Source organism: Barbus barbus, assembly GCF_936440315.1.
Source record: "Barbus barbus genome assembly, chromosome: 29".
Lineage (NCBI taxonomy): Eukaryota > Metazoa > Chordata > Actinopteri > Cypriniformes > Cyprinidae > Barbus > Barbus barbus.
Genome location: NC_136757.1, coordinates 25,707,866 through 25,733,759, shown reverse-complemented (window position 1 = coordinate 25,733,759; position 25,894 = coordinate 25,707,866). Strand labels below are relative to the sequence as shown.

The window sequence follows — 25,894 nt, the reverse complement described above, 5'->3', positions numbered from 1 at the left end:
ATATAGTGACTAAGGCTGGGTGATATGGCATAAAATATCACCTCAATATTTTTTTCCATATCATATGGTATCAATATTTGTCACGATATTCATTTACCTTTAATGGGGAAGGAAATGCTTTCCACATGCTAGTTAGACCTTGAGAAGGAATGAAAGCATAACTTGTTTGTTCACAATTAAAACTCCACTTATTTTATTTACTTATTTTAAACTTATTTTGCTCTACAATCCGTGTTTTCCATTACATTTATTTATTTTTGTCCATTTTATTCTGTCTAATGAAATGAAAGGATAAAACTTTAACAATTTAATTGATATTCTAAGATGTAATCAAAGGAAAATATAACAATTAATTTAAAAACGTAGCATTTTTACGTTTTGGTCACATAAGATGTTGCACAACAGAACTGTATAAATTAAAACATCAATGAAAAATTATCTTAGATGTCTTAGATATAAAAATATATTAAATGCCTTAAAATAATAATATTGAAAGTACAATGGGTTGCAAATTTTTCATGTTGACTTTAATGCTTTAACTTTAATTGAAGGTTTATACTTCAGATTAATCTTGAAATTCATAAAATCTTAAAATATACTCATAAGTTTATAGACACATTGGCTGTGAAATGATATACTGTCTGAAACATGACTTGGGTTTTCTAACATTTTTAACAGTTATTTCTAAGTCTATTACATCATTCTTGCAATTTCAATAAAACATTTCTTGTTAGACAGAGAGGGACAGATAATGAGACATTAGGCCTGTTTAGTCATAACATCAATTTGTATGGATAATTCATCTTAGATTCCCAATGAAATATTTAGAATGGGTTTTCATTTTTGAATAGAATTATATCTGTGGTCAATATTACTTGAAGAGTTTTGTGATACAATACAAATTATAAGCAAACATGCTTCAAATAATTGTTTTGAACCTGCTGTTTGCTTTAAATTTTAAGCTGCTAAAAAGTTGCAAACCACAGACCTTATTTTACTAAGAAATCTAAAACGCTATTCCAAAAACCAGTGGTATTTTAGTGTTTGTGCAATGACAATGCTAATTGTCTTCTGGGTTTCAGGACCACAGACTGAAATGGGCTGCGTTTTCCAAAAGCATCATAAGCCTAAGTAGATCGTACAGACATTGGTGTAATTATTTCTACAATCTTTTGAGAAACGCAACCCCTGTTTCTCATATTCAGACCTATCTTTGTGCACACATTGATCATTGTTTATAAATCATGTATAATGATTGACATAATTGGTATCATCTGCAATTCATGTAGTCCAATTCCTGATCAATTGTGATCAACCAAGTTTGGTAAATAAACACGACCTTGTTTGTCTATTGGAGTTTTGATGCTGCTGGTGCATAAAAATGTGAGCCTCTTTGTGATGCTCTTGACAACTTTAGATGCGCAAAATAAATGTTACCAGCAATAACTTTCTCATTAAGAAGTCTGTCTGTTTATCGAGCACATTAAAATAAACTCCCACTGTGTCTTTTCTGAAATTCTGCCTCTGTTACAGCAGGAACACTGGTTTGAAAAAGCACTCCAGGAAAAGAAAGGATTTGTCATCAAAAAAATGAAGGAAGATGGTGCCTGCCTCTTCAGAGCTGTTGGTGGGTACATTATTAACCACCTGATGTTCACTTGAAGTCAAAAGATTTAGTAGATGTTATCTAATTCATCTATTGACCATAGGGGTGGGCGATATGGAAAAAATATCATATCACGATTTACGATTTTAGTTTTACTATTTTGCAAGTTGTCTGAGCATTACAGCCAAACTAATTTCCCTATTATAAAGACAAAGCTTTCAAGGTAACAAAAAAAAAGAAGAAAGGCAGATATTTAGGCCAAAGTGGGCAAAGATAAAAATCTTTGTCATTATTTGATCTTAAAATAAGAAAAAAGATACACATTACAAATACAGATAATATAGAAATAAAACAAACAGTTTATTTTCAGGTGCAATAGGTGTATTTAGCAGGAGCATTCAATGAAATTGAATTAACAAATATAAAAATAAAAAACTATATAGACTGATTCCTAAAGCAACTGTATTAAAGTTTTTCAGTCAAGAATAGTGAGTGATTTTTCTCTTTGCATTTTGTATTTTTTTTAACATTAAAGGAATAGTTCTCCCAAAAATAAAAATTCGGTCATCTGTCAATTCTCTCATAGTGTTTTATTTTTCTACCATCATTTACTCAAAAGTTGTTTTAAATCTGAGTGAATTTCTTTCTTCTGTTGAACATAAATGCTATTTTGAAGAACGTGGAAAACCAAACAGTTGCTGCTCCACAGTGACTTCCATATGATTTTTTCCTACTATCGAATTCAATGTGGACCAGCAACTGGTTTTGGTTACCCACATTCTTCAAAATATCTTCTTTCGTGTTCAGCACAAGAAAGAAATGAATACAGGTTTGGGACAACATGTGAGTGAGTACATAATGACAGAAATAAAATTTTAGGGTGAACTATCCCTTTAATGACAGTCGACAGCATGTTTAGTTCTGTCCCTTTAAGACCTGCACGCATCTAATATACAGGCACGTATTTTTGTCTTAACTGTTTACTTTCATTTTAGACATAACCAACTGAGTCTATATGTAAACCTTGTGTGTTTTGACAGTATTAGCGCAAAAGATAACTTAGTTCAGTAATCAGGCGCTGTTTGACAGGGTTTTAGTGCGCGCGCTTCTGGTGTATGCGCTCAGAAATATGGGGTTAGATCTCTGCCACAATTCTGCGTCATATTTTGAGTGCGCAAAAGTGCATTTTGCACAAGCGCGATCTGAATTTTGTGGAGAAAATGTTCGTCTCGCAAAGAAGAAAGTATTTTGAGCGCGCTAAAATCAATTTTACATTTAAAATACGTTTTTGGATGTGTGCAGAACTTCTCTTTTGCGCGTGCAACGTTTCACTAGCTTGCTCCCTTGATGCCCGCCCTTAGTGCTCTCTAAATGCAGACGGCTTGCTTGCTCAACACAGCCCAACGTTAGAGTATGCCATAATAATTCCAGCCAATCAGAGACGAGGCTGCTAAATTTTGATTGGCGGCCTTGACAACCAATCACAACATTTATTACTGATGACAGCAATAATTATTATGCAAATTGATATTCTGATCATATTTTTTCCAAGCACATTTTACCAATTCCAAACAACATCAGTCTTAATACCTACTATTAATCTTGCGTGATTTCACACCTAATTCTTCACATTAATTCTTAATTCTTTTGCAGTTGACGTGCATCTTTTCTTCTCCACATGTTTTTTCTGACCCTGCTGTCCCACTGAGCATTTTGCTGTCCAATGGTCATGCATTAACTTTGCAATTTCTGTATTGCATTAGTTTTTAATATTTCTAATGGGCATTTAATAATTTTTGACTTTCAGTCTGAGTTAAATCTCTTTTTTGGCTCATTTTATCTGCAAAAGAAAACCTACTTAATAATTATGCACGCCTAATTATAAGACATTTTTCACTTCCAGCCTTCATGAATAATTATATATCAGTTATAAATGATTAAATACAAGATTAATAGTAGTTATTAAGACTGATGTTGTTTGGAATTGGTCAAATGTGCTTGGAAAAAAATATGATCTGAATATCAACTTGCATAATAATTATGCATGCACTGTATTTTTCATCTTCCGCTGTTGTCGGAAATGCAAGGAATGTTGTGATTGGTTGTCAAGGCAGCCAATAAGTATTTAGCAGCCTCGTCTCTGATTGGCTGGAATTATGGCATACTCTAACGCTGGGCTGTGTTGAGCAAGCAAGCCGTCGGGATGGGCGATACCTCTTATTTTATTTTTGATCCGATACCGATATTTTCAAGCCCAGTATCATCGATATTGATACCGATACCTCTAAACTAAACTGATCTTTTAAATTATTAAAAGAATATAATCAGTAATTATACTCACTTAATATTAGATTTTAAAGCCATGTTTTTTTTGTTTTTTTTACCTTTCATAGGCCTTTTTTTGTTTGCACTGTCAGAAATAAAATATACTAAAATGGTATTTTAGCCCTTTACTGGGGCAGTAACCTCAAATATACACCTATACCCCTAAAAGGGAGCATATTAGTACCATACAAGTATGCATGCTTTAAGGGTAGATAAGTTACAAAGGTGCATCTTTGAGGGTACCTCATTAAAAATAAACATGGTGTTACATAAATACTAAAATGTATTATTATTATTACCATGGTAAATTTGTGGTTACTGCAGTTTTACTACAAATACTGTGGTAAACTGTGGTTACTGTAATAAAACCATGCTTATCTTTTATAAAAGGCTGCCAGGCTGCTGTTGTTTTTCTGACAGATTTATTAACGACAACTACAGAACACAATCCATTTGAACTTTTAACAACCAGTTTAAATAAATTTACTTGCGCAAACTAGCCTATTTATAATAAATATTACATAAATAAACCAAGTTTGGGGTTAGTAAGATTTTGTAATATTTTTTTAAATAAGCCTCATGCTCAGCAAGGCTGCACTTATTTGAGCAAAAATACAGTAAAAACAGCAATATTGTGAAATATAACCATTAAAATAAGTATTTTCTATTTTAAAATGTAATTTAAAATGCATCTGTGATCAAAGCTGAATTTTCAGCATCATTACTCCAGTCTTCAGTGTCACATGATCCTTCAGAAATAATTCTCATATCATTTGCTGCGGTGTTTTGTTAATGAATGATTCACGTTTTTGAATTTTGAATCATTTGAGTCAGTGATTTTAAAACACCGAGCTCACAACATTATTTATGCTGTTATAATTTCACATGCAGTGTAAAATTATTTGTGCTATATTTCAGCTACATTGTAAATGCATGTGAATGTTTCTTCTGGGGTGGAAAGATCGATTTTATAGATACTGATTTCATATGATTGGTAACAGCCCTATATTATCTTATTATATTAAGTGAAATTATTAATAAAATGTAAGAATTTGATATGAAAGATGATGCATGCATTTAATACAGTTAGGGAAAAACACCCTTTAAATAGGTCAAAAATGACCTGGAAATCAATTTAAATACATTTTTGTATGCAGTATTAAGTCATATAAAACGTAATTTCCCAACAACAAAATTGTGGCCAGTGAAAATGCCCGAGTGGCTAGTAAATTTGGAAAACCACTAGCCACAGTGGCCGGTGAGCAAAAATCCCTGCCCAGAAAGACCAACTTCTTTTTGGTAAAATATGCTGTGTCGTAACAATACTATATCTCACAATGCAATGTGCTTAACTTAACCTTCAATTTCCATTGTGACAAATTTAATGATAATATAATCTGTTTTGATATCTGATTTTTTCTTGTAAATAAACACTTCTGTTCTAAAGGGATCGGTGAGGTATTTTAAATATTTTTGAAAGAAGTCTCTTATGCTCACCAAAGCTGCATTCATTTGATAAAAAATACAGTAAAAACTGTAATATTGTGAAATACTATTACAATTTTAAAATGATTATTTCTATTTGAATATATTTTACAATGTAATTTATTCCTGTAATGCAAATTCAGCATAATTATTCCAGTCTGCATGGTCCTTCAGAAATCATTCTATTATGCTGATTTGCTGCTCAAGAAACATTTATTATCAATGTTGAAAACATTTTTTTGTTACATCTCCTCCTTGAGTCATTATTTAGAATTTTTTTCACAAAATTGTATTAAATGGTTAAAATATGTTTTTTTATTATTATTTCTGATACACTGCCTAGGTGCCACTTGTTGGATAAACGTAGAGATACAGGGACAACAGTGTAGAAAACTATTGCTTAAAGTGATTGTATGATTGCATAATGTGCTACTTTACGTGCTATATTTAAAAAATAGTAATAGTTCACTGCACATGCTGCATTAAGCTCAACATGAAATTAACATAGTTTTTAATTTTTTAATACATGATCTTATTCTGCTTGATTCCACTGCAAACTTGCTTTCAGAATATTTTCTTGGTTTGTTATTTAAACTAATAGTAATGGTCAACCTTAGGTCTATCTATATAACAGTAATGCACATGTGCCTGTTGAGTTTCAGAGCAGCTACTAGAACTTCCCTCCAGGTGGCGCTGCCCATCAACATATCTGAAGTATTCGGCACTGTACTGTCTGACACCATAATACGAAACCAGTGTTCAATTACACTTCAGTTTCAGCTTGTGTAATTCAGCTTTAAAACCCCGAATTCTGACTTTTGTTTTTGTTTCTTGAATACAAGTTAACCTTTTGAAGTGGTGTCCACTACAGTGCACACATATTTCAACACCATTTTAACCATTCAGAGTGTGATGTTACACTCAAGCCACTATGGGTGTTCTCCTTTGACCCTTTTTGACCTGTATTTCTTTGTAGTTTACTTTCTTAAACTGATAATGCACCTGGTTACTTTAGTGGATGCCATACATCAAAATATATACTTATTTACTTGGAATTTTCTCTTAAAATATCTAGCTACTGTCTCTGAAACCACCATTGAGTGGCATCTTACCCTATTTCCTTTTTCATTCTCTCTTTCATGTCTCTGTTTCCTTCTCTTGCTCTTCTCATCTGTCTCCTTATCCTCTCTCTCTCTTGCACACACACACACACACACACACACACACACATTCAGTTCATTAATCTTGTTCCTGTTCTCATTAATATACAGAAGTCCTTATGTGAGTTTTACACAGGATTTGATAGACGGGCATGTGATGTGTTGACCTACATGAAGCGTTCCCATCAGGGACACTGTGCCACAGTTCTTGCACCGCAGGTGTGAAACTATCCATCTCCAAACAATCACTCCAGTCAAACAATACACGTTATATAACTGGCCCGGTGGTAATAAGGTTCTCACAGTCAGTGGGATCATGATAACCCAGGGTAGGACAGTTTCATACGTGAGGCTGTTGATTTGATGTAATAGATATGAATGTGTATTAGATTATTGTGGAGACCATGTTGACTTATGACATTAGTCAAAGGTTCTTGCTTCTGAAATGTAGATTTACGTGGTCATTTTATGCCCACTCTTTTTTCATTTTTGAGTGATCTGTCCTTTTAAGGCTGCACTAATGCTGTGTTTCATTTACAGAGAACCAAAGCAGTATCAAAACTGCTCCTTATAATGGGAGCTGAGGTGAGACTTGGTTCTGCTTTCAGAATTATGTTTATCGCACTGAATTTGGAGTCAACACAGAGCAGCCTTAACTCGGCTTGAACGCTTTTATTTTAAAAAAGCCTCCTATTTCCATGATTTGTCTGTTTACTTATTAGACTTTAATGGTGTATGCTGACAGGTTGTTTATGAATTTAAGATTGTTCTCATCACATAATCAGTCCTGTCAACAAGGCAGCAACAAAACAGATCTCTGCTATTAGATTTTGCCCTTATTTTCCTGGTCAACCTCATTGTTTTGTTGCTGTTTTGGTTCTCACATTATGAAAAGATAGGTCAGGAGAGCAGCGTTTAATTCCCATGATTATATCTATTATAATTCTGTTCTCCCATTTCTTAACAACAACATTACCGCTCAACAGATTGTACTTAAAATGGTTCGAAATAAGTTTTAACAACACTTGCTTACCAAGACTGAATTTATTTGATCAAAATACAGTAAAAACAGTAATATTATTAAATATTAATACAATTTAAAACAGCTGTTTTATATTTCCATATATTTTAAAATGAAATGTATTCCTGTGATGCAAAGCTGAATTTTCAGCATCATTCCTCCAGTCTTCATTGTCATGTGATTCTTCAGAAATCATTCTAATATGCTGATTTGCTGCTCATGAAACATTTCTCATTATTATTCATGTTGAAAACAGTTGTGCTGCTTCATATTTTGGTGGAAATCATGATACTTCCTTTTTTAGGATGCTTTGATGAATATAAATATCAAAGAACTTAATTTATTTGAAATCAAAATCTTTTGTAACATTATAAATGTCTTTGTCACTTTTATAGATTTAATGCATAAAAAAACTAAAACTTACTCACCCCAGACTTTTGAATGTTGAAACAGCAACAGTTTTTTGCAACTCATAGTTAAGTGGAAAACAGCTCGGTGTAGAAAGCGTCACTAATAAGAGAATAACATTCTGAAGAATAACATGATTTCTGCATGTCACCTTCAACCCTGTATGACTCTGGATTTTGTAATAATTCAGTTTCCTTTGTTCAACACAGCCAAACCTGACATTCATAGTTTGCAGTAAGGAGGCTAGCGTGCAAATGCTTATGCAATGTTTGCAAATTGGTTTGCAAATAATTTTCCAAGGTATTTTATCTCACAGAGGTTTATATCCTGAGGTCTATTCAATGGTAATTTGTGGTGGTGTTATAGTTGAAAGCCAGTTGAAAGTTTGGACAAACCGTCTCGTTCTTTATTAGTACTGTATTCCATCCATCGTATATTTTATCCACTGGACATTCTTGAAAAACTTTGTGAACTTCATTCTGGGAAGCTTTTAAACAGTATTGAGGGATTGTGCATACAGTGCTGCACAGGACTGCTTTTTTCAATATCAAGCCTAAATTTTGTTTTACATATGTGACCCTGGACCACAAAACCAGTCAAGTCGTACAAGTATATTTGTAGCAATAGCCAAAAATACATTGTTTGGTTCAAAATGAATGATTTTTCTTTTATGCCAAAAATCATTAGAATATTAAGTAAAGATCATGTTCCATGAAGATATTTAGTAAATTTCTTTATATAAATATATTAAAACTTAATTTTTGATTAGTAATATCCATTGCTAAAGACTTCATTTGGACAACTTTCAAAGGCAGTTTTCTCAATATTTAGATTTTTTTTTTTTTTGCACCCTCAGATTCCAGATTTTCAAATAGTTGGAAAGCTTATTTATTCAGCTTTCAGATGAAGTATGAATCTCAATTTCGAAAAATTGACCCTTTGACTGGTTTTATTGTCCAGGGTCACATTTATGCATTTATATCCAAAGCGACTTTGGGATAGAAGAGCAGAAGAAAAAAAGAAAAGAAATGCACATGTGCCTATAATTTATATTTGTCAAGTCACTAGTCAAGTCACTATTATTTGTATAGTGCTTTTAAAAATGCAAATTGTGTCAAAGCAGCTTTACATCAGCTTGATATAAAGCTGGGTGGCTCTATATCAGCTTTACAGTATTTAGACGGGGAAATAGTTTGTCAAAATAGTGTCATTCTCCTCTGGCCAGACAACATCAGCAGTTTAAATCTAGGCTAAAGCAGAGTCAGATTGTGCAAAGGACTCATCTGGTTCCTGTGGTCTTGTCCCGATGGCCGTCTAGGAGACAAGGTCTTCACTGGGGATCAGTCTCTGGGGCTCATCTAGGTGTCCTGGCTGTAGAGGTCATCTCTAGGTGCTGATCCACCATCTGATCTGGATACAGTCTGGATCTGGGTGGCTACGGTGACCTCGGAATAAGAAAGAAACAGACTAATATTAGCGTAGATGCCATTCTTCTAAAGATGTAACAAGTACATCGGGTGTTATGGGAAGTGTTTCCGGTTCCGGTTGACCTAATTAATGCAGCCTAACAATCCTTTAACGCATTTGAATTATAGAAATGTGATAGTGTATTATGTGTAAGACAGGTTAAATGTTGACAGAACCGGGCTAATGTGGTCATACTTCCTGGTTCTAGTAAGAACTCTAGCTGCTGCATTTTGAACCAGCTGGAGTTTGTTTATTAAACGTGCAGAGCAACCACCCAATAAAGAATTACAATAATCTAGCCTCGAGGTCATGAACGCATGAATTAATGTTTCTGCATTTGACATTGAGAGCATAGGTCGTAATTTAGATATATTTTTAAGATGGAAAAATGCAATTTTACAAATGCTAGAGACATGTTTTTCGAAGGAAAGATTGCTATCAAAAAGTACTACTACGATTTGAACCATGCCAGTGCACTTCCTCTAATGCCAACACAATTTTCTAATCTGTTTAAAAGAATGTTGTGGTCGATAGTGTCAAACGTGGCGCTAAGATACAGTAGCACTAATGGAGAGATACAACCACGATCAGATGATAAAAGCAGGTCGTTTGTAACTCTAATGAGAGCAGTCTCAGTACTATGATATGGTCTTAAAAAAACTAATTTGTCTACAAAACTAATATTGTGCATTCAAGTAGAAGTTTTGAGATCATTTAAGATTATGAGAAACAGATTGCGTCCAAACATTCAACAGGTAAATATCAACCCAATTGTTGGGAAAAGGAGGATAAGTGGAAATAATAAGTGTCCGCTGGCTACTTTGTTTTGACAGAGTTTCTGATCAGACCCATCACGTTTCACCGCATCATCGGTATGTTTCATTTTTTACAGAAAATGAGCACTAATTTGGACACATGCTTACGCAAACACCTGTGTCTTCTGTATGATCGTGAGAATTCTGCCAATGTGGTTTCAGTTTTGCTATTACAAAGAAAAACTTTCAAAAGGTTTCGTGGTTTCACACATTAGTTGTTTGATTGGCTGAAACGAGTTGAATCCACCAATCTACCATGTTCAACAACTGTTGTAATACCCCGCTTTAGTGTGGTTTCATAGAGCCACGGCCTAATTTGAAAAACAGTTTTGTTGTGAATCACTAAGTCTGAATCACCACATCCTGACGAAAACTTTGCAGGTATTCTGTGCTGCAGTAATTGTTGTGCAGGGTTTCGTGTTGGGAATGCGCTTCTCCTTTTATGATACGTGGGAAACGGTGTCATATGTTAGATCCCTGCCCTAGCTCCCAGCATTCGCTCTCCTTTCCAGTGCTGCTCTGCTGGTTATCCAAAGCACCGCCCCTTTTTCCAGAGCTCGACCTGGTCTTTAGTGAACGGGGAAGCATTTGACACCATTATCAACACACACACTGGCTGTTTACTTTCAGGAGTGGGGTGAACTGACCCAGCCAGCTAAACAAACACTATTTAGGCTCTTCAAAACAGTTTAACCAATGTAGATTCCAAACTTTGGCCATCAATAGCTCAGCCGTCCGATGTGAATGCTTGTCTGCAGGTCAGCAGGTCAAAAGGTACAGATACTTGTACTGTAACGAGAGCCCGTTTTCCCAGTCGTCCATTGAAGATTAGGGTTACGCGGTGGATCGTAATTCTACACTGAAGGAAGTTGAATATTTGTTCGAGAAACAGTGCACTTGTTTGTTTTTGGCTTGGATTTGCACATTTCTTTTGAAGTGCAACAGTGCCGGATGTACATTTTATCAAAGACTCCCTCTTTCCAGGCAAATTTCGATATAGTGGTATAAAAGCGCCCAAGTACTATTTGTGGGCTGACCTCTTCACCTGGTCTATAACAGTCTGGCTGTGATGTGAAGTTTGCTAGAGGTTTTGTATTTGAATAAATATTCAAAAAGCATAGTTATGGCTTTAAAATCTGATTGGACGAGCCACGTTCAAAGTCGTAAAATAGCTGATATTATAGCTGATGACACTTAACATCATTTGAATTTCATACCAATATGGTCTTATCTACACTGTTAGACATTTCAAAGGGTATTTCAAACACTGTTGCCAGTAAGTTACTGTAATTAAGATTTACATTAGCAAACTGTATTTGATTTACAGTTGCAAACTGTACTGTTTTACAGTAAATTACTGTAAATAAAATCCAATTCATCAGTATACTTGTTACGAGTCTGTCTGTTCTTCTTCCTCCCCAATCACAACGCACGCCCTCACCTGGTTTCACCTAATCATTGATTGTACACACCTGCACGTCATTGGATCCTCATCACCATCCACTACAAAGTCACACACCTCACAGCACTCCAGCGTCCAATCTCGTTTGGCTTATGCTTATGTTTCATTTCAACGAAGTGGGCTCCTTAAATTATCCCAGCGACTTACCTGCTACTTACCTGTTTGTTTACCTACCTCCTGTGTCCTCTCCAGCGTCTTGTCCTCCTATCTCCTGTGTCAGTCTCCTCCAGCGATCGCCAGCCTGGATCCCAAGTCATCCAGTGAGGTGTGTCAGTCACTTGAACTTTAGACTCATCATCACCAGTCATTCCTTGCACTGTTGTTCAATAAACGCTTCTGTGATTATATTAATCCCTTGTGTGAGTCTGCTTCCCGTAACAGAAGATCGGACCCATTATCGAAGATGAGGTTGGAGTTAGCCTCCATAAACGTGTGTCCCAGGGAGGAAGACCATCTTTCTGGAGGTTATTTATGGTTATTTACACATTATTTATGTTCCAGAAGAACAGGAGTGTGGAGGAGTATGTGGAGGAATTTCTTACCACCTGTTACCAAGCCCTCTGCGGCAATCTCACATTAATGGAGGGTTTTAGAGTTGGACTGGAAGAAGAGATCCAAATGGTTATGCCACATGGAGACCCCAGCTGGTCTTTGGCTCAGTACCTAAATTTCGCCTTATGGATTGCAGGATCATCGTTTCAAGTAGGCGAAATTGACTCCTCACTCCAGCCCGCCTCATTCTAGTCCTCCACCTTCCGTGAGTAATTCTAAACCTCCTCACTCAGCTCAACCGCCGCCCACGGTGAAGTCAATGTCTCCACTGTCCGCGGCGAAGTCTATGGCGCTGTCGTCCACGGGGAAACTAAGCCCGCCGTTTGCGAGTGTATCAGAGCGGCGGTTCGCGACACTTACAAGCCCGCCGGTTCTTGCCCTGGAGCTCCTGGATTTGGCGATACCCCCTGAATTCTCGGCTCCTGACCTCTCCCCAGAGCCTGCTCCTCGTGAGTGCCCTCCAGTGCCTGCTCCTCGCGAGTACCCTCCTATGAATCTACTAGTCCCGTCCAGCCCTCCTTCGTCTCCGCTGGTTCCGCCCAGCCCTCCTTTGTCTCCACTGGTCCCGTCCAGCTCTACGCTGCCCGAGCGCCCCCAAGAGTCCGTGCTGCCCGAGCGCCCTCAAGTGCCCGCTCCTCCAGAGCGCCCTCAAGTGCCCGCTCCTTCAGAGCGCCCCACAGAGCCCGCTCCTCCTCAATGGCTCCCAGAGGGGAACTTCCCCAAGAAATTTTTTTTGGGGGGGGGGGGGGGGCATATAGTCACGGCCTGTGTGGCTAGGCCAAGGCCACCGAGCTCCCTGATCTGCCATGGCCTTCCGAGTCCCTGGTTCCGCCATGGCTTCCTGAGTCTTCAGTCCCGCTATGGCTTCCTGAGTCTCCTGTCCCGCCATGGCTGCCGGAGTCCCCAGACCCGCCCTGGAGGCTTCCCCAGAGTCCCTGCCCAACACTAGCCTCCAGGGCGCCCACCCCCCCTCCCCGGTGTTACTATTACGGCGCGGGACGCGCCTTCTGGGTGGGGAAGGTAATGTTAGGAGTCTTGTCTGTCCTTCTCCCTCTCCAATCACAACACACGCCCTCACCTGGTTTCACCTAATCATTGATTGTACACACCTGCATGTCATTGCATCCTCATCGCCATCCACTACAAAGTCACATACCTCCAAGATCGTGTCCGATCTTGTTTGGCTTATGCTTATGTTTCATTTCAACGAAGTGGGCTCCTTAAATTATCCCAGCGACTTACCTGCTACTTACCTGTTTGTTTACAGTTTGGGGAAGTCGTGGCCTAATGGTTAGAGAGTTGGACTCGTAATCCAAAGGTTGCGGGTTCGAGTCTCGGGCCGGCAGGGATTGTAGGTGGGGGGAGTGAATGTCCAGCGCTCTCTCCACCCTCAATACCATGACTGAGGTGCCCTTGAGCAAGACACCGAACCCCCAACTGCTCCCCGGGCGCCGCAGCATAAATGGCTGCCCACTGCTCCGGGTGTGTGTTCACGGTGTGTGTGTGTTCACTGCTGTGTGTGCACTTTGGATGGGTTAAATGCAGAGCACGAATTCCGAGTATGGGTCACCATACTTGGCAGTATGTCACTTCACTTTACCTACCTCCTGTGTCCTCTCCAGCATCTTGTCCTCCTATCTCCTGTGTCAGTCTCCTCCAGCGATCGCCAGCCTGGATCCCAAGTCATCCAGTGAGGTGTGTGCTTCTCCCTGCTTCCACGAGTTCCTGGCAAGGCAAAGACATACTCTCACATTCTCATCTCCACTATAATCAGTCCCTTGAACTTTAGACTCATCCTCACCAGTCATTCCTTGCTCTGTTGTTCAATAAACACTTCTGTGATTATATTAATCCCTTGTGTGAGTCTGCTTCCCGTAACAATACTACTGTAATTCATTCATTTTAATATAGATTTCATTAGATTTTATAATTTTTATATAAAATTTATTTTATTTTTACTCTACATAGTAAAAACCTACTGGCATTCAATAATTGCAAAATAACAAAATCTTTATTTAAAACATTGAATGTATAACACTTAAAAATACAGTCTTCCAAAGCTGGAACAGTGCATCTTCAACATTTCTCCTGTCTTAGGACGTTTTGCAGTGCATTATGTTGTATCCTCTGGATTTATCCTCACAAAGAATCTTTAGGCAACAGAAACATAATGGGGAAAAAAGACAAGCAGCAAAAGAATACATAGCCATTTGCAAAACCCAAGTGCTGCTCCAAAAACGTGGTAGTGACAGAAATGTCTTCTCTGAAAAAGAAGTAGTAGAAATGGCACACTTTTAAAAGGCAAACCTCATATGGAATACACAAACCTCTCAAAACCATAGCTGTTCTCTTACCATGAATTATCAGTCTCAAGGTGGCTGGCATGCTCATGTCTTTCTTGATGCGTCATTGCAGTTGCCTTTAAAACAAATACAAATATAAAAAAATGCAGTAAATCTTAAATTCCATTAAAAACTATAACAAACTAATTCTAAAACTACAGGCAGCTAGCCATAAAACTTGTTTAACCTAGCTAACGTACGATTTTATTTTCTCAATAGGCTACTGGCGAACATTAACTAACACCTGAACAAAATTTCCCATTAGTTAACTTAATGTTAATATAAGAAAAGCGTTGCTCGTTAAAAATTATTTTAATTCGGTAACTTAATTCAATAAGCTGACAAAAGTAGTTTGAAACGACAGCGCAGTTTACCGTGGTAAAGTTCTTTAACCGCCATGTTGACAAGTAAATGTTACTAGGTTAAACTTGTGTGCAAAATCTGACAAACACACAGACAAACGTACATATATTTTTACTTTGCTTGCTGGTCTTATTCTCTCATAAGGTGCATCGACACAGCGCAGATGTTTTCCGGAACTCTTGCACTCTCGCAGGTTCATCCCCGGGCAAATCCCGCAGCGTTGCTGCGCTGGATCCGTGTCTTCCTCGGACGTGGGTGGCGTGGCGCGACTCGACAAAAGACCATATAGAAAAACACTTTCATTGTCTTATAATATGCATTTATTTTGACCTTATTTGCTCAACGACTCTCAAACGATTCGTTCAACGATTCATTTTTCCAAACCCCTCCTTTGCGTGACGCTAATCTGCGGTGAATGGTCTCATTTTCATTTCATCATGTCTGTAATGCCTGATAAAGCAGCTGCAGTACTGCTTTGTGTACAGCGTTACCAGGAAAACCACTATTTTAACCGCTCCAAAAGCGGTACCTAGTGGCAAAGAATGAATTTGCATTCTCATTCAGACCAACCCGAAAACGACATGGGATTCATTTTAAAAACGACTTGTTTCAATGATTCATAGTCGACTCTTTCTTTTTAGAGACAATAACTTTATACACTGTGCACTTTCAGATTTAAAACTTGGCAGGATGTTTTAATTCACTTAGGGCTGTGGTACACACTGCATGAAAGATAATTTTCAAAAATCCATAAAAGGGGCACTTTAAAGGGATAGTTCACCCAAAAATGAAAATTAGTCCAAGATTTACTCAACCTCAGAGCATCCTAGGCATGTCTGACATTTCTCTTTCAGAGAACACATTCAGAGTTATATTCCACATTGTCCTGTCTGTTCCAATCTGTATAATTGCAGTGAATGGTGCCCTTGTCTCTGAATATGAAAAAAAAGTATCCATCCATCACAAAACTACTCCACATGGCTCCGGGGTGTTAATAAAGGACTTCTGAAGCGAAACGATGCGTTAGTTTAAGAAAAATGTCGATTCTTAAAACTTTATAAAATGAAATGTGCAGCTTCTTGTCTCTCAAGCAGGTGCGTTCACGACAGGGCGGTCGAGTGTATGACGTAGGGTCCATAGATATGGTCCAGGTGCTCAGTCAGTTTGTTTTTTCAAATCGCTTATCATAAATATCAGCAATAGTAAAAGCGATGTTTGCCTTTGCAAACACGTCTAATAAATGCAATTGTTTATTGAACAGTGGTGTAATTTATTATGTAGTGGTGTTTGGTAAAAGTTTTGCTGTAATGCACAGCCTACAGTTGCTTCTTGCTTTTTTAATGCTTTCTAAGAACTTTTTTATAGAATATTGCAACAAAACCCTTTTATATTCGTCATCTAGGCTTTTTTTGTCCACTCCATTTCCCCAGAATTTAGTTTAAATATGTGTACTTCCATTTGTCAAGTCAGTTGTTGTTTTCACTTTCCCCTTAAGCACGGTGCTATTTCAGGAACAAGCATTATTTTCTCTGATCTAAGGCGCCCTGGCAGAAGCAGGACTAAGAACAGCCTCACCTGAAGCAACACTAACCTCTACCTCACATGGTTGAATCTGTATATGAAAATCTCCATCGTATGCAAAGCGCATTCCATTGTAAGCCCTGTTTATTGTCCCCTGCACGCACTGCGGGATCTCTTCCAGATACCTGCTTCTGTAGTAAACAAAGCTGTCGGTGCCCTGCCATGAACCTCTGACAGACAGCTCGGCTGCATTCCTCTCATTTCGCAGTTCGTCATCTTGTTGTGATTGTAGAGCAGATGCCACAAATACCATAACATGATTTGACGGAGCGGGAAACACAAAGGTGTGGCTGAAATTCCTTTCCCCCAGATTCATTGGTGGTGTCTACCCACCTTGCCCTTGGGAAAGGATAGTTCACCCCAAAATGACTTTCATTGTATGCATAGGTAACACACATAAGTGGTGTCCCTAGTAACGTACTGTACACTGTGCACATATGCGATGAACGGTGTACCCAACCATCTAGTTTGGGCATTTTATAAGGGTGTTTTGTCCTCCAGCATCAGATTCTGATAGTCTTTGCTCTTCGTTATGTCAGGAAAAGTGTCCAACATTCCAAATTTTCACACTTTTTTTCGGTTAGGCTAATTAAGTTTATCATCCGGATGTTTAAAGTGCACTTTTAATTTGACCATACTATTTATACTACAAAATTGCAAAGAATAATGCCTAAGTATGTGAATTGGTACACACCTATAGTCATGCAGCTTTGAGACGATGTGAAGTTGAGTTAATGATGATAGAATTTTAATTTAGAGGTGAATTAAACTCCACTATTGATTGGACATGATATGGACATTTTCTTATAAAACTTGAAGTAATGAATTTTAAGCTTACATAAATCTTCGAATCAGTCACAAGGAGGTCAACACACTGGATATTTGTGAACATGAAATGTGAAAAGCATAGGTCAACTAAGCAGTTTTCAACTATCTGGTCCAGCATAGTATTCGACTCCTGGACATCATGTACTGTGGCTTTGTGGCAAACATGGAGCAAAGTTTGAAGCCATGCTGGAATCAAGGTTTGCTAGTAGATTCCTTGTCATTACATTGATCGACCCCGTCTAGGACAGGAAAGTACAGGTTTCAACATGAGCACCGCACACGTAACATCTTTTTATAGTGCTTCTATGAGTTTCTATGAGACGGGAAATTGTCTAGAACTTGAGGATGTTGACTAGTTTGATCCAGCGTAAACCAGCATGTCTGACAGTGAGCTGTAGAGCAAAAGTCAAGGAGCAAATTTCGATTGATCTATCACAAATGTTGTTTATAATGTCTGTTTAACCGAAAACCCGTTTTGAAACTTGGTTGTAAAATGGTTTCAATCACTTGACTTGCAGACGGTGGTTGTGATAAGATCGTCTGCACCCTTTTACTTAATTTTCTCGGTCATAGCTGCGTCGTGAACTTTTGCACATCTGGAAGGCAGATGCTCAGCAAGTCTCTCCAACTTTCACCTAGACACCACCAAGAGCTGCATCTTCTCTTGCCAATGTACAGAAAACATTGTCATCACCATCTCTTGGCATAATTTCTTACAAAACCATGCTGTTGATGAAATCGTAGACGCATAATTCAAGTCTGGAGTTTACGCTGGCTTTTCAATGGTCCTCTATGACCTGCATGGAGTGTGCCAGTAGACAGCATGCCTGGTTGCAATACAGTCTCGTGAGCATGAATGAGTGTATTTGACCATCGCTGTGTTTCTGGAGCAATAGTAAGCTCTGTGTTACTCAACACCCTCATGATCAGTGGCTGACTTTTCTGGTTCTGATGTAACTCTGTTCAGTCAGTACATAAGCCATTATTCGATATCTAACTTTACTTCCTATGGAAAGCACAGGGTGTACTTTAAAAATACGTTTGTGATCTGATCCCCCAATGCGCTTGAGAATCAATATGCATTGATCTATACCATCATAATCTCACATTCATAGCATATTGAGGCTACACAGATAAGTGAACAGAACACACGGTAGTCAAAAAGGCCATTGAGTAGAGTTACCTTTGGGCCTGCTGTAACTGCTGTCTGTTTTTAGAGTACTGCATCGATTAATTTGTTTGAAGAGCATGTTTACTGATCGGCTGTCAAGGTGGACGTGGCCTGTCAGATGATCTTGTGAGCATTTGGAGTCAAGGAGCATACAAGAGTGCAGGTCAGAGCGGTGACCTCAGCTCTTTCTGGATGAACTCTGCAACTCATGTTCCACACGGTCATATTTGGACACAGGGCATCATGGCTTACTGACGTAACTATAGTAAAAATGTCTGTTAAGTCATACCTGTTTGCATCATGAAGCAACTGTAAAATAGCTACAGGAATAGGTCACCCAAAAATGACAATTCTGGCATATTTACTTGAGTTCACGTTAAATCTGTGTGACTTCTGTAGAATTTAAGGTGGATTTTGATGAGCATTCTGGCTATGCTTTTCTATATAATGAATATGAATGAGTGCTGGGCTTTCAGGCTTTAAAATGGCAAAAAAGTACTCAAGTCTCATATAAGCTTTTCTTTTGATGTGTACAATATATTCCAGTTCTTCTAAAGTCTTCTAAAGCTTTGTGTGAGGAGTAAAGTTAAATGTAAGCCATTATTTACTGATGATCATTGCCTCTTGTGGTCTTTTAGCCATTTTGATTACATCGAGTCAATCTGATTTGTGAACTGTTAAAAGATCTGACTGAGATTAGATATGGCACTAGGGTTGATTTTACATGATTAATTAAATTATCAGTCTGTTTCTCACACAAAGCTGTCATACTACTTAATATATAAATAGAGAGAGAAAGATAGTAAATAAATAATGGCAAAATTTAATTTTTTGTCACTTTTTATTTATTTTATTATGGTTGCCTTTTATGAAAGCTTTGCTTTAACTTTGTTAAAATTGCTGTAACAGAGGTGGTTGTTGCTGGTTACTATGATGATTGAAATCGTGAAATGGCCTTAAACAATTAGTAAATAAACTGCAGAATGTTATGTTTTCTAATACACGCACGAATTACATGTATTCAAACAGCGCTGCGTGAGCTCGCGGCGCCAGGGTTCAAAATCCAAAGCGTGAGGAAAATCGGCACTAAAACACTGTTACTCGTCATTTGCTCGGTAACATTTTTATAATTTATTTAAAGCCATGTGACAATGTGATACGTGTGACAAACATCTCCCCAAATTCGTAATGAGACTCAAAGTCAACAAAAAGAAGTACTAAGATCTTCCTGCGGGTTTCTGCCAAAATAAAATCGCAAGAGCTGATAAAATGTAAAAACTGTAACTTGAATGCAATGTAAGTCGCTTTGGATAAAAGCGTCTGCTAAATGCATAAATGTAAATGTAAATGTTAGAATTGTAATTTTACTGTTGTTCTGTAAAATAAAAAAAATAAGACCATAATAATGAAAATATTACCCTGCAGCAGCTCTATACATTTATTATAACATTCACACATAGTGTTCAAATTGGGATCTGTAATATATTCTAATGTTTTAAAAGAAGTCTCTTCTGCTCAGCAAGGCTGCTTTTATTTGTACAGTAAAAAAATACATGCCCGATTCAAGAAGAGGGTCTCAAAAATGGCCAAAAAATATTATATTAGTAACTTATTAATTTTAAGTTAAATTGTGCTTTGTTAGTAGTATAATGTCTGATAGAATGTTAAAAAATGTTCAGTGTTAAATATTTTTAAATTGTTGTTTTGTAATTGATTTTTTGTATTTGAAAAGCAGGGCAAAACAGTAAAAAGCACATTTTGCACATTAAATAGTAACAAGCTATTTAATTTATGCAATGGGGAAAAGAAAATGGCTAAATAGGCCTACATGGGGGAAAAAATGTGAAAAACCGTGTTCGGTATTTTTCGACCCAGTGTTTCATCTTGTTCGGCTTCGGCCAAGAATTTTCATTTCGGTGCATCCCTAGCTTTAATAACATATCATTGCACAGTAAAAATAGCAATCCAAACATTTGAGACCATTAAAAAATTTTTTTTTTTAATCAAATATTTAGATTATACATTTGGATTACAAATATATAGGTTACACATTTTAAACAATTTGAGTGAGAATTGAAAAATGTATATTTTGCATTAGAATTTGCTTTCATGACAGCAGCACTTGAGGTGACATGAACAAAACCTGATAATCATGTTCTCCAGCATGATTGGGATTTGCTTACGTTTAGCCATAGAAATGCAGAAGTTCATAATCTTGAGAATTTCTTCTTCTTTTTTCAAAATCCTTAAACGTTATCCCAGATTTTGAATGTGGTCTTATATTTTCAGCCCCAGTAGTTTGATATAGGTTGTTGGTGTTATTAATATTGAGCTGTCTTTTCATTTTGGCAGTTGCGTTTCTCTTCATAGCATCCATACTGTTTACATATGACACGTTTCCTGCTGCTGAAATACGTGAATGAAGCTCCTAAACTCACGTAGGGTGTGTTAAGTTCCTGGGAATCTTCAAATTTGATTCTTCTAATTCAGCTCATTGTGATGTCACAGCGGCCCTGCTTTTTGAGGCTAAACCTTATCGATGACCGCCAGACCTCAAGGGCAGGTCTAAGCTCTCTCTTTTGTAAACTGGGCCTGCCTCTTTCTTAGAATCGAGACACTATCTGTGGCCTACATTAGTGGAAGTGAGCTTGTGGTTTTGCTCGGTGGACCTCTGCTCTTCTCTTTTCTCATGAATTCTATCAGCGGGATCGTTCTTTCGCGGTAGACCTACCCAGCGAATTTCTCTATTCCGCTTTTTTTATTCACTTCGTTTCCGCTGGCTGCTGAGAGGTCAACCACTCACTTTTAGTGTTGGGAAATGGTCTATTGCAGGGTGATGGTTGTGGTGGGCTAGTCGAGTTTTGACTGCAGTTGAGAGTTATGTGAATGTAAACAGTAATGTTTGCCTGTGTTCTATGTTTGTTTGCGTGATCAGAATAAAGAAATTGTATCCTTATTTCAGAGATCATTAAAATTAGTCTATGCTGTGTAGCAAATTTTAGCTCAAAAGGGAATTGTATATAAATAATTACAATTAATTATGATTAATTACAATTATTTATATCGGCTGACAGTAATAACTGTACCAGAATTAAATTGCCATCAACTGATATGTCCGTCCAGTGAACATTCAGTGCAAGTTCATATTAACTCTAAGAAAGGATATTTCCTTGGCCACAGAGAATACTTTCTTATTAATGCATTAGGGCATGTAGCGAGGGTCAAAATCGTAAAGAGACATTTAATTTGCAAGGCAGAACCAGAGATTCATGTAATTTGTAGGGATGCTCCGGAGATCGGTATCGGCCGATAATCACATTCTATGACTCGATTGGTACTCGTACATTTGGCCGATCTCACGAACCGATCGCAATTTGATGACGTCAACGCCTGACGACGTATATGATGCGTGGGGACATATGCTGCAAGTCATCGCCGGTGTGGAAACGGTGTTGCTCACTTAAAATGGTGCTGCTGTTACGGTCCGGATGGATGCCGGGGTCCAGATGAGGTCTGCCTTTTGAAAATCAGTTAAATTAAGTATTTAAGGATAAAAGACTCGAGTTGCTTTTAAAATATTCCCAAGTCCTTCACCTCGAGTCAAGTAAAGTCTGGAGTCATTTCAGGTCAAGTCAAGTCTGAAGGCTATAAAAATGCGACTCGAGTTCGAGCCCATCTCTACCTTGGGTTGCATCAGACACATTTTGTTTGCATTTATTTTTGTCTTATATTAAGTATCCTGATACACGTTATGCATAAACACCATTTTAAAGGAATATTAAAATGTTCACTGTATAAGGAATAATTTTTGTGATTATTTATATAACTTTATTACATATGTTATATAAAGCTTGAAGCATCAGAATCGGCATCGGTATCGACCGATCACCATGACAAGAAATCGGTACTCGGTATCGGCGGCAAAAGTCTTGATCGGAGCATCCCTTGTAATTTGTGCACACAACTTTTTTTAACTAAACACTAACGCAAACTAGTCAAACAAACAAACAAACAAACAATCACTCATACATGGGGAAAGGGCAAATGAGAGTTGATGGATGAAACCATCAGGAAACCAGAGAATGAAGCTATGAAAAGTGTCAGTTAACCACCTGAATAAAACAATCAGCACCATGTATAATGGGGTCTATAGCTTATACTAAACCTCTGTTTCGTTTAGTTAAATGTACGATACTTGCAATGCCTTTGGTCGTTGAACGAGTGTCCGGATGCAGTCTCAGATGAAAGTTCTGATGGTTTGATGGTGTTGGAGTTCTTCAAATTCTTCCAGGTTTGAAGGGTGATGAACTCCAAAAGATGCTATTCTGGCTCGGTGGTAATTGGGAGTTTCTTCCCAGGTAGAAAGGGAAAAAAAGCTAAGAAAGAGATCTGCTGAGATCCGAGGATCCTTGGTTGAAAGGCAAGTGAAGGCCGCAAGGCCTGGCACAAAAACTTAAGGGTTCAGAAGAGTTCTAGCTCACATCCTCCTCATCCTCTTAGGATCTAACTGTGCGTTCACACCGCCACCGGCGAGAGCGTCAAAATTCGCCCTGGCCGCCCTGACTGCGACGCTGTAGAAAAGATTCGTGGACGCGCTGACGCTCTGACGTAGATCGTATGTTCGTCTTGTATTTAAAGGAGCCGCAAAGGAAACAAGCAGGTTGATCTTGTGCAGACTAACCACAAGTAGAGTATAAGTTAACCTCATGAAATATTTTAAATGTGATTGATTTTTAAAAAAAATAAATATAAATAAATAGAATAGAATAGGCAAGTGCTAGTATTAATTGGTCAGATGGTGGCGAAAAAGATGTCTTTAGAATTTTTTTTTTTTTTTTTTTTTTTTTTTGAAGAAACGTAGCAAGGAGATCTGTAAAATAATCCATGTGACATCATGTCGTTATTTTTGTTTTCTTTGCATACAAAAAGTAATCTCTTTGAACCCTTAATTTCACATGGATTATTTTACAGATCTCCTTGCTACGTTTCTGGATGTTGATCGTGTTTATTACATTGCTGTCTATGGGAGGGTCAGAGAGCTGTCAGAATGCATCAGAAATATCTTAATTTGTGTTCCGAAGACGAACTAAGCTTTTACGGGTTTGGAACGACATGGGGCGACATTTGGCGTCATTGCACTACGGGCGTCCCGATTTCGAATACCGGATCGAGGACCTTCCACCACCCTTCTCTCTCCCACTTCGCTTCCTGTCATCTCTACACTGTCCTGTTATAATAAAGGCAAAAACGGCAAAAATAATTATTTAAAAAAAATATTTCTCACTATTTATTAATTGTACTTGCTTTTGCACTAATCAAATAAATGCAGTCTCTGTCAAAAGAAATTGGGCAGTTGTGGCTTAATGGTTAGAGATTCGGACTTGTAACCCTAAGGTTGCGGGTTTAAGTCTCAGGTCCGGCAGGAATTGTCGGTGGGGGGAGTGAATAACCAGGTGAGACTGAGGTGAGACCCTTGAGCAAGGCACCAAACACTCAACTGCTCCCCGTGCACCGCAGCAATATGGCTGCCCACTGCTCTGGTGTGTTCACTGCTGTGTGTGTGCACTTGGATGGGTTAAATGCAGAGCACAAATTCCAAGTACTTGGCCACACTTCACTTTCACTTTTTACTTTTCACTTTCAAAATAAGAAACTTCTGTAATCTTGTGAAAAATAGTGTAAAATTGGGCACTTTTGACTGGTCATTAGGCAAGAACTTAGTAATGCCACACAGAACAACCCTGGAAACACCCTAGAAACCACTCAGAACACCTTAGTAAAAACTGGGAAGTGGAAAACCGTTTATATTGTCTGAATAAGTATTCATTTAAATGTGCAAAACTCACCGCCAGTGATGCTTGGGTGTTCTGAGTTGTTTCTAAGGCATTGCTGTATGGTTACTAGGGTGTTCTAGGTGGTTAATTATTGGCCCAGATCAAAAGAGCCTTAGAAACGTAAGTTTGGTCACCTGTTAAAGTAATAACTCGCCTCTCAATGTGCCATGTGACTTCTAAAAAAAAACAAATAAAACAAATTGGCATAATTTACTCACCCTTATGTCAGTCCAAACCTGTAGAAGATATCTTGAAAAGTGTCTCAGTGTTTTTTGTCCATAAAGCAAGTCAGTGTGATCCAATGGTGTTTGGACCACAACAGTCTTCAAGATTTCTTTTGTGTTTCACAAAAGAAAAACAGTCATACAGGTTTGGAGCGACATGAGGGTGAATAAGTGATGATGAACATTTAGGGTGGACTACCCCTTTGAAGTTAGAAGTTTTGAACACAAAACACTTAACCCAACGTATAAATGTTGAAGATGCACTTTAGGTCAACATATACTTAAGGAAATATTTTTCCTTAGTACTCCTCACTGTTTGTACATGCAAAAGTTCCAGCCAAGTGCGTGGCCCCACGTGGCAGGACCACTATAGTAAAGCTGTTTGTTATTCAAATTTGGGGTGAAATCAGGAAAAAAAACAAAGGCAGGTGTTTATCATCACACATGAGTCAGAATAATGCAAAGGAGCGAAGGGAAATCCCTGACTCTCCCCCGCGGAACCCACTGACAACGGGTCTGATTATCCACTGCACCGTGCTGTAATGAATGGAAAGGGTAAGACAGATGGAAATACCAACAACAGGCCAAATGTGGAACCAAAAGCAGACCGAATCTCCAGCTGCTGTTCTCCTCCTGTGTTTGAGCTCAGATCTTCCTACAGTTTCAAATGTCAAGGTCCTGATTTTAACAAATGAACCTGTCTTAAAAGCTCACTGAACCAATTTAGAAAAGTGAAAACAAAGGTTGTTCTAAATGCTCATTTTTACTTGACAAAAAGACGTGGCTTCAGAACTAAATTGTAGTGTTGTGCCAACAGCATTCACCTTCAAATGAAAATCTCTAAGCATTCATAAATGGACAAATTTAGGGAGTGACATCTATAGCTAGCTCATGAAAACAACATGGACCTGCCAGAAAATGCCAACTATTGTTCATGTTGGGAACAGAACGACAGGTTCTTTCATATCAAATTAATGTCCTAAGAAGAAGTACAGACCGTTCAGTCAGTGCCAATTGCAGAGCATAATAGCAGTAATAAAAAAGTTTTTGCTGTAGGATATTCGACTAGACATTGAACTAAACCAAAGTTTCTCCCCCGACAACATCCTCTTTCTCATACCCTACACCATTGTATCAGATAACGTATAGGCAGGTTAACAGGGCCTCTTCGGGGAACTAAAAAAGTGCAAGTGTCTTTAAATAAAGCACATGTATTGGTGCGCTTGTTTGAACTTTCATTTAAAGCTTGT

At 38.0% G+C, this 25,894-nt stretch overlaps 1 protein-coding gene across 2 annotated transcripts in view; it reads left to right on the top strand.

Moving 5' to 3' along the window:
• The window catches only part of LOC306849046 (OTU domain-containing protein 5-A-like), a 36,974-nt gene that overhangs the window by 1,503 nt on the left and 9,577 nt on the right, over nucleotides 1–25,894 (top strand). For both annotated transcript variants that reach the window (XM_079383899.1, XM_079383900.1), the window contains exon 2: nucleotides 1,534–1,627. In XM_079383899.1, the coding sequence (XP_079240025.1) occupies nucleotides 1,534–1,627 (94 nt within the window). The remainder of the gene's footprint in view (nucleotides 1–1,533; nucleotides 1,628–25,894) is intronic.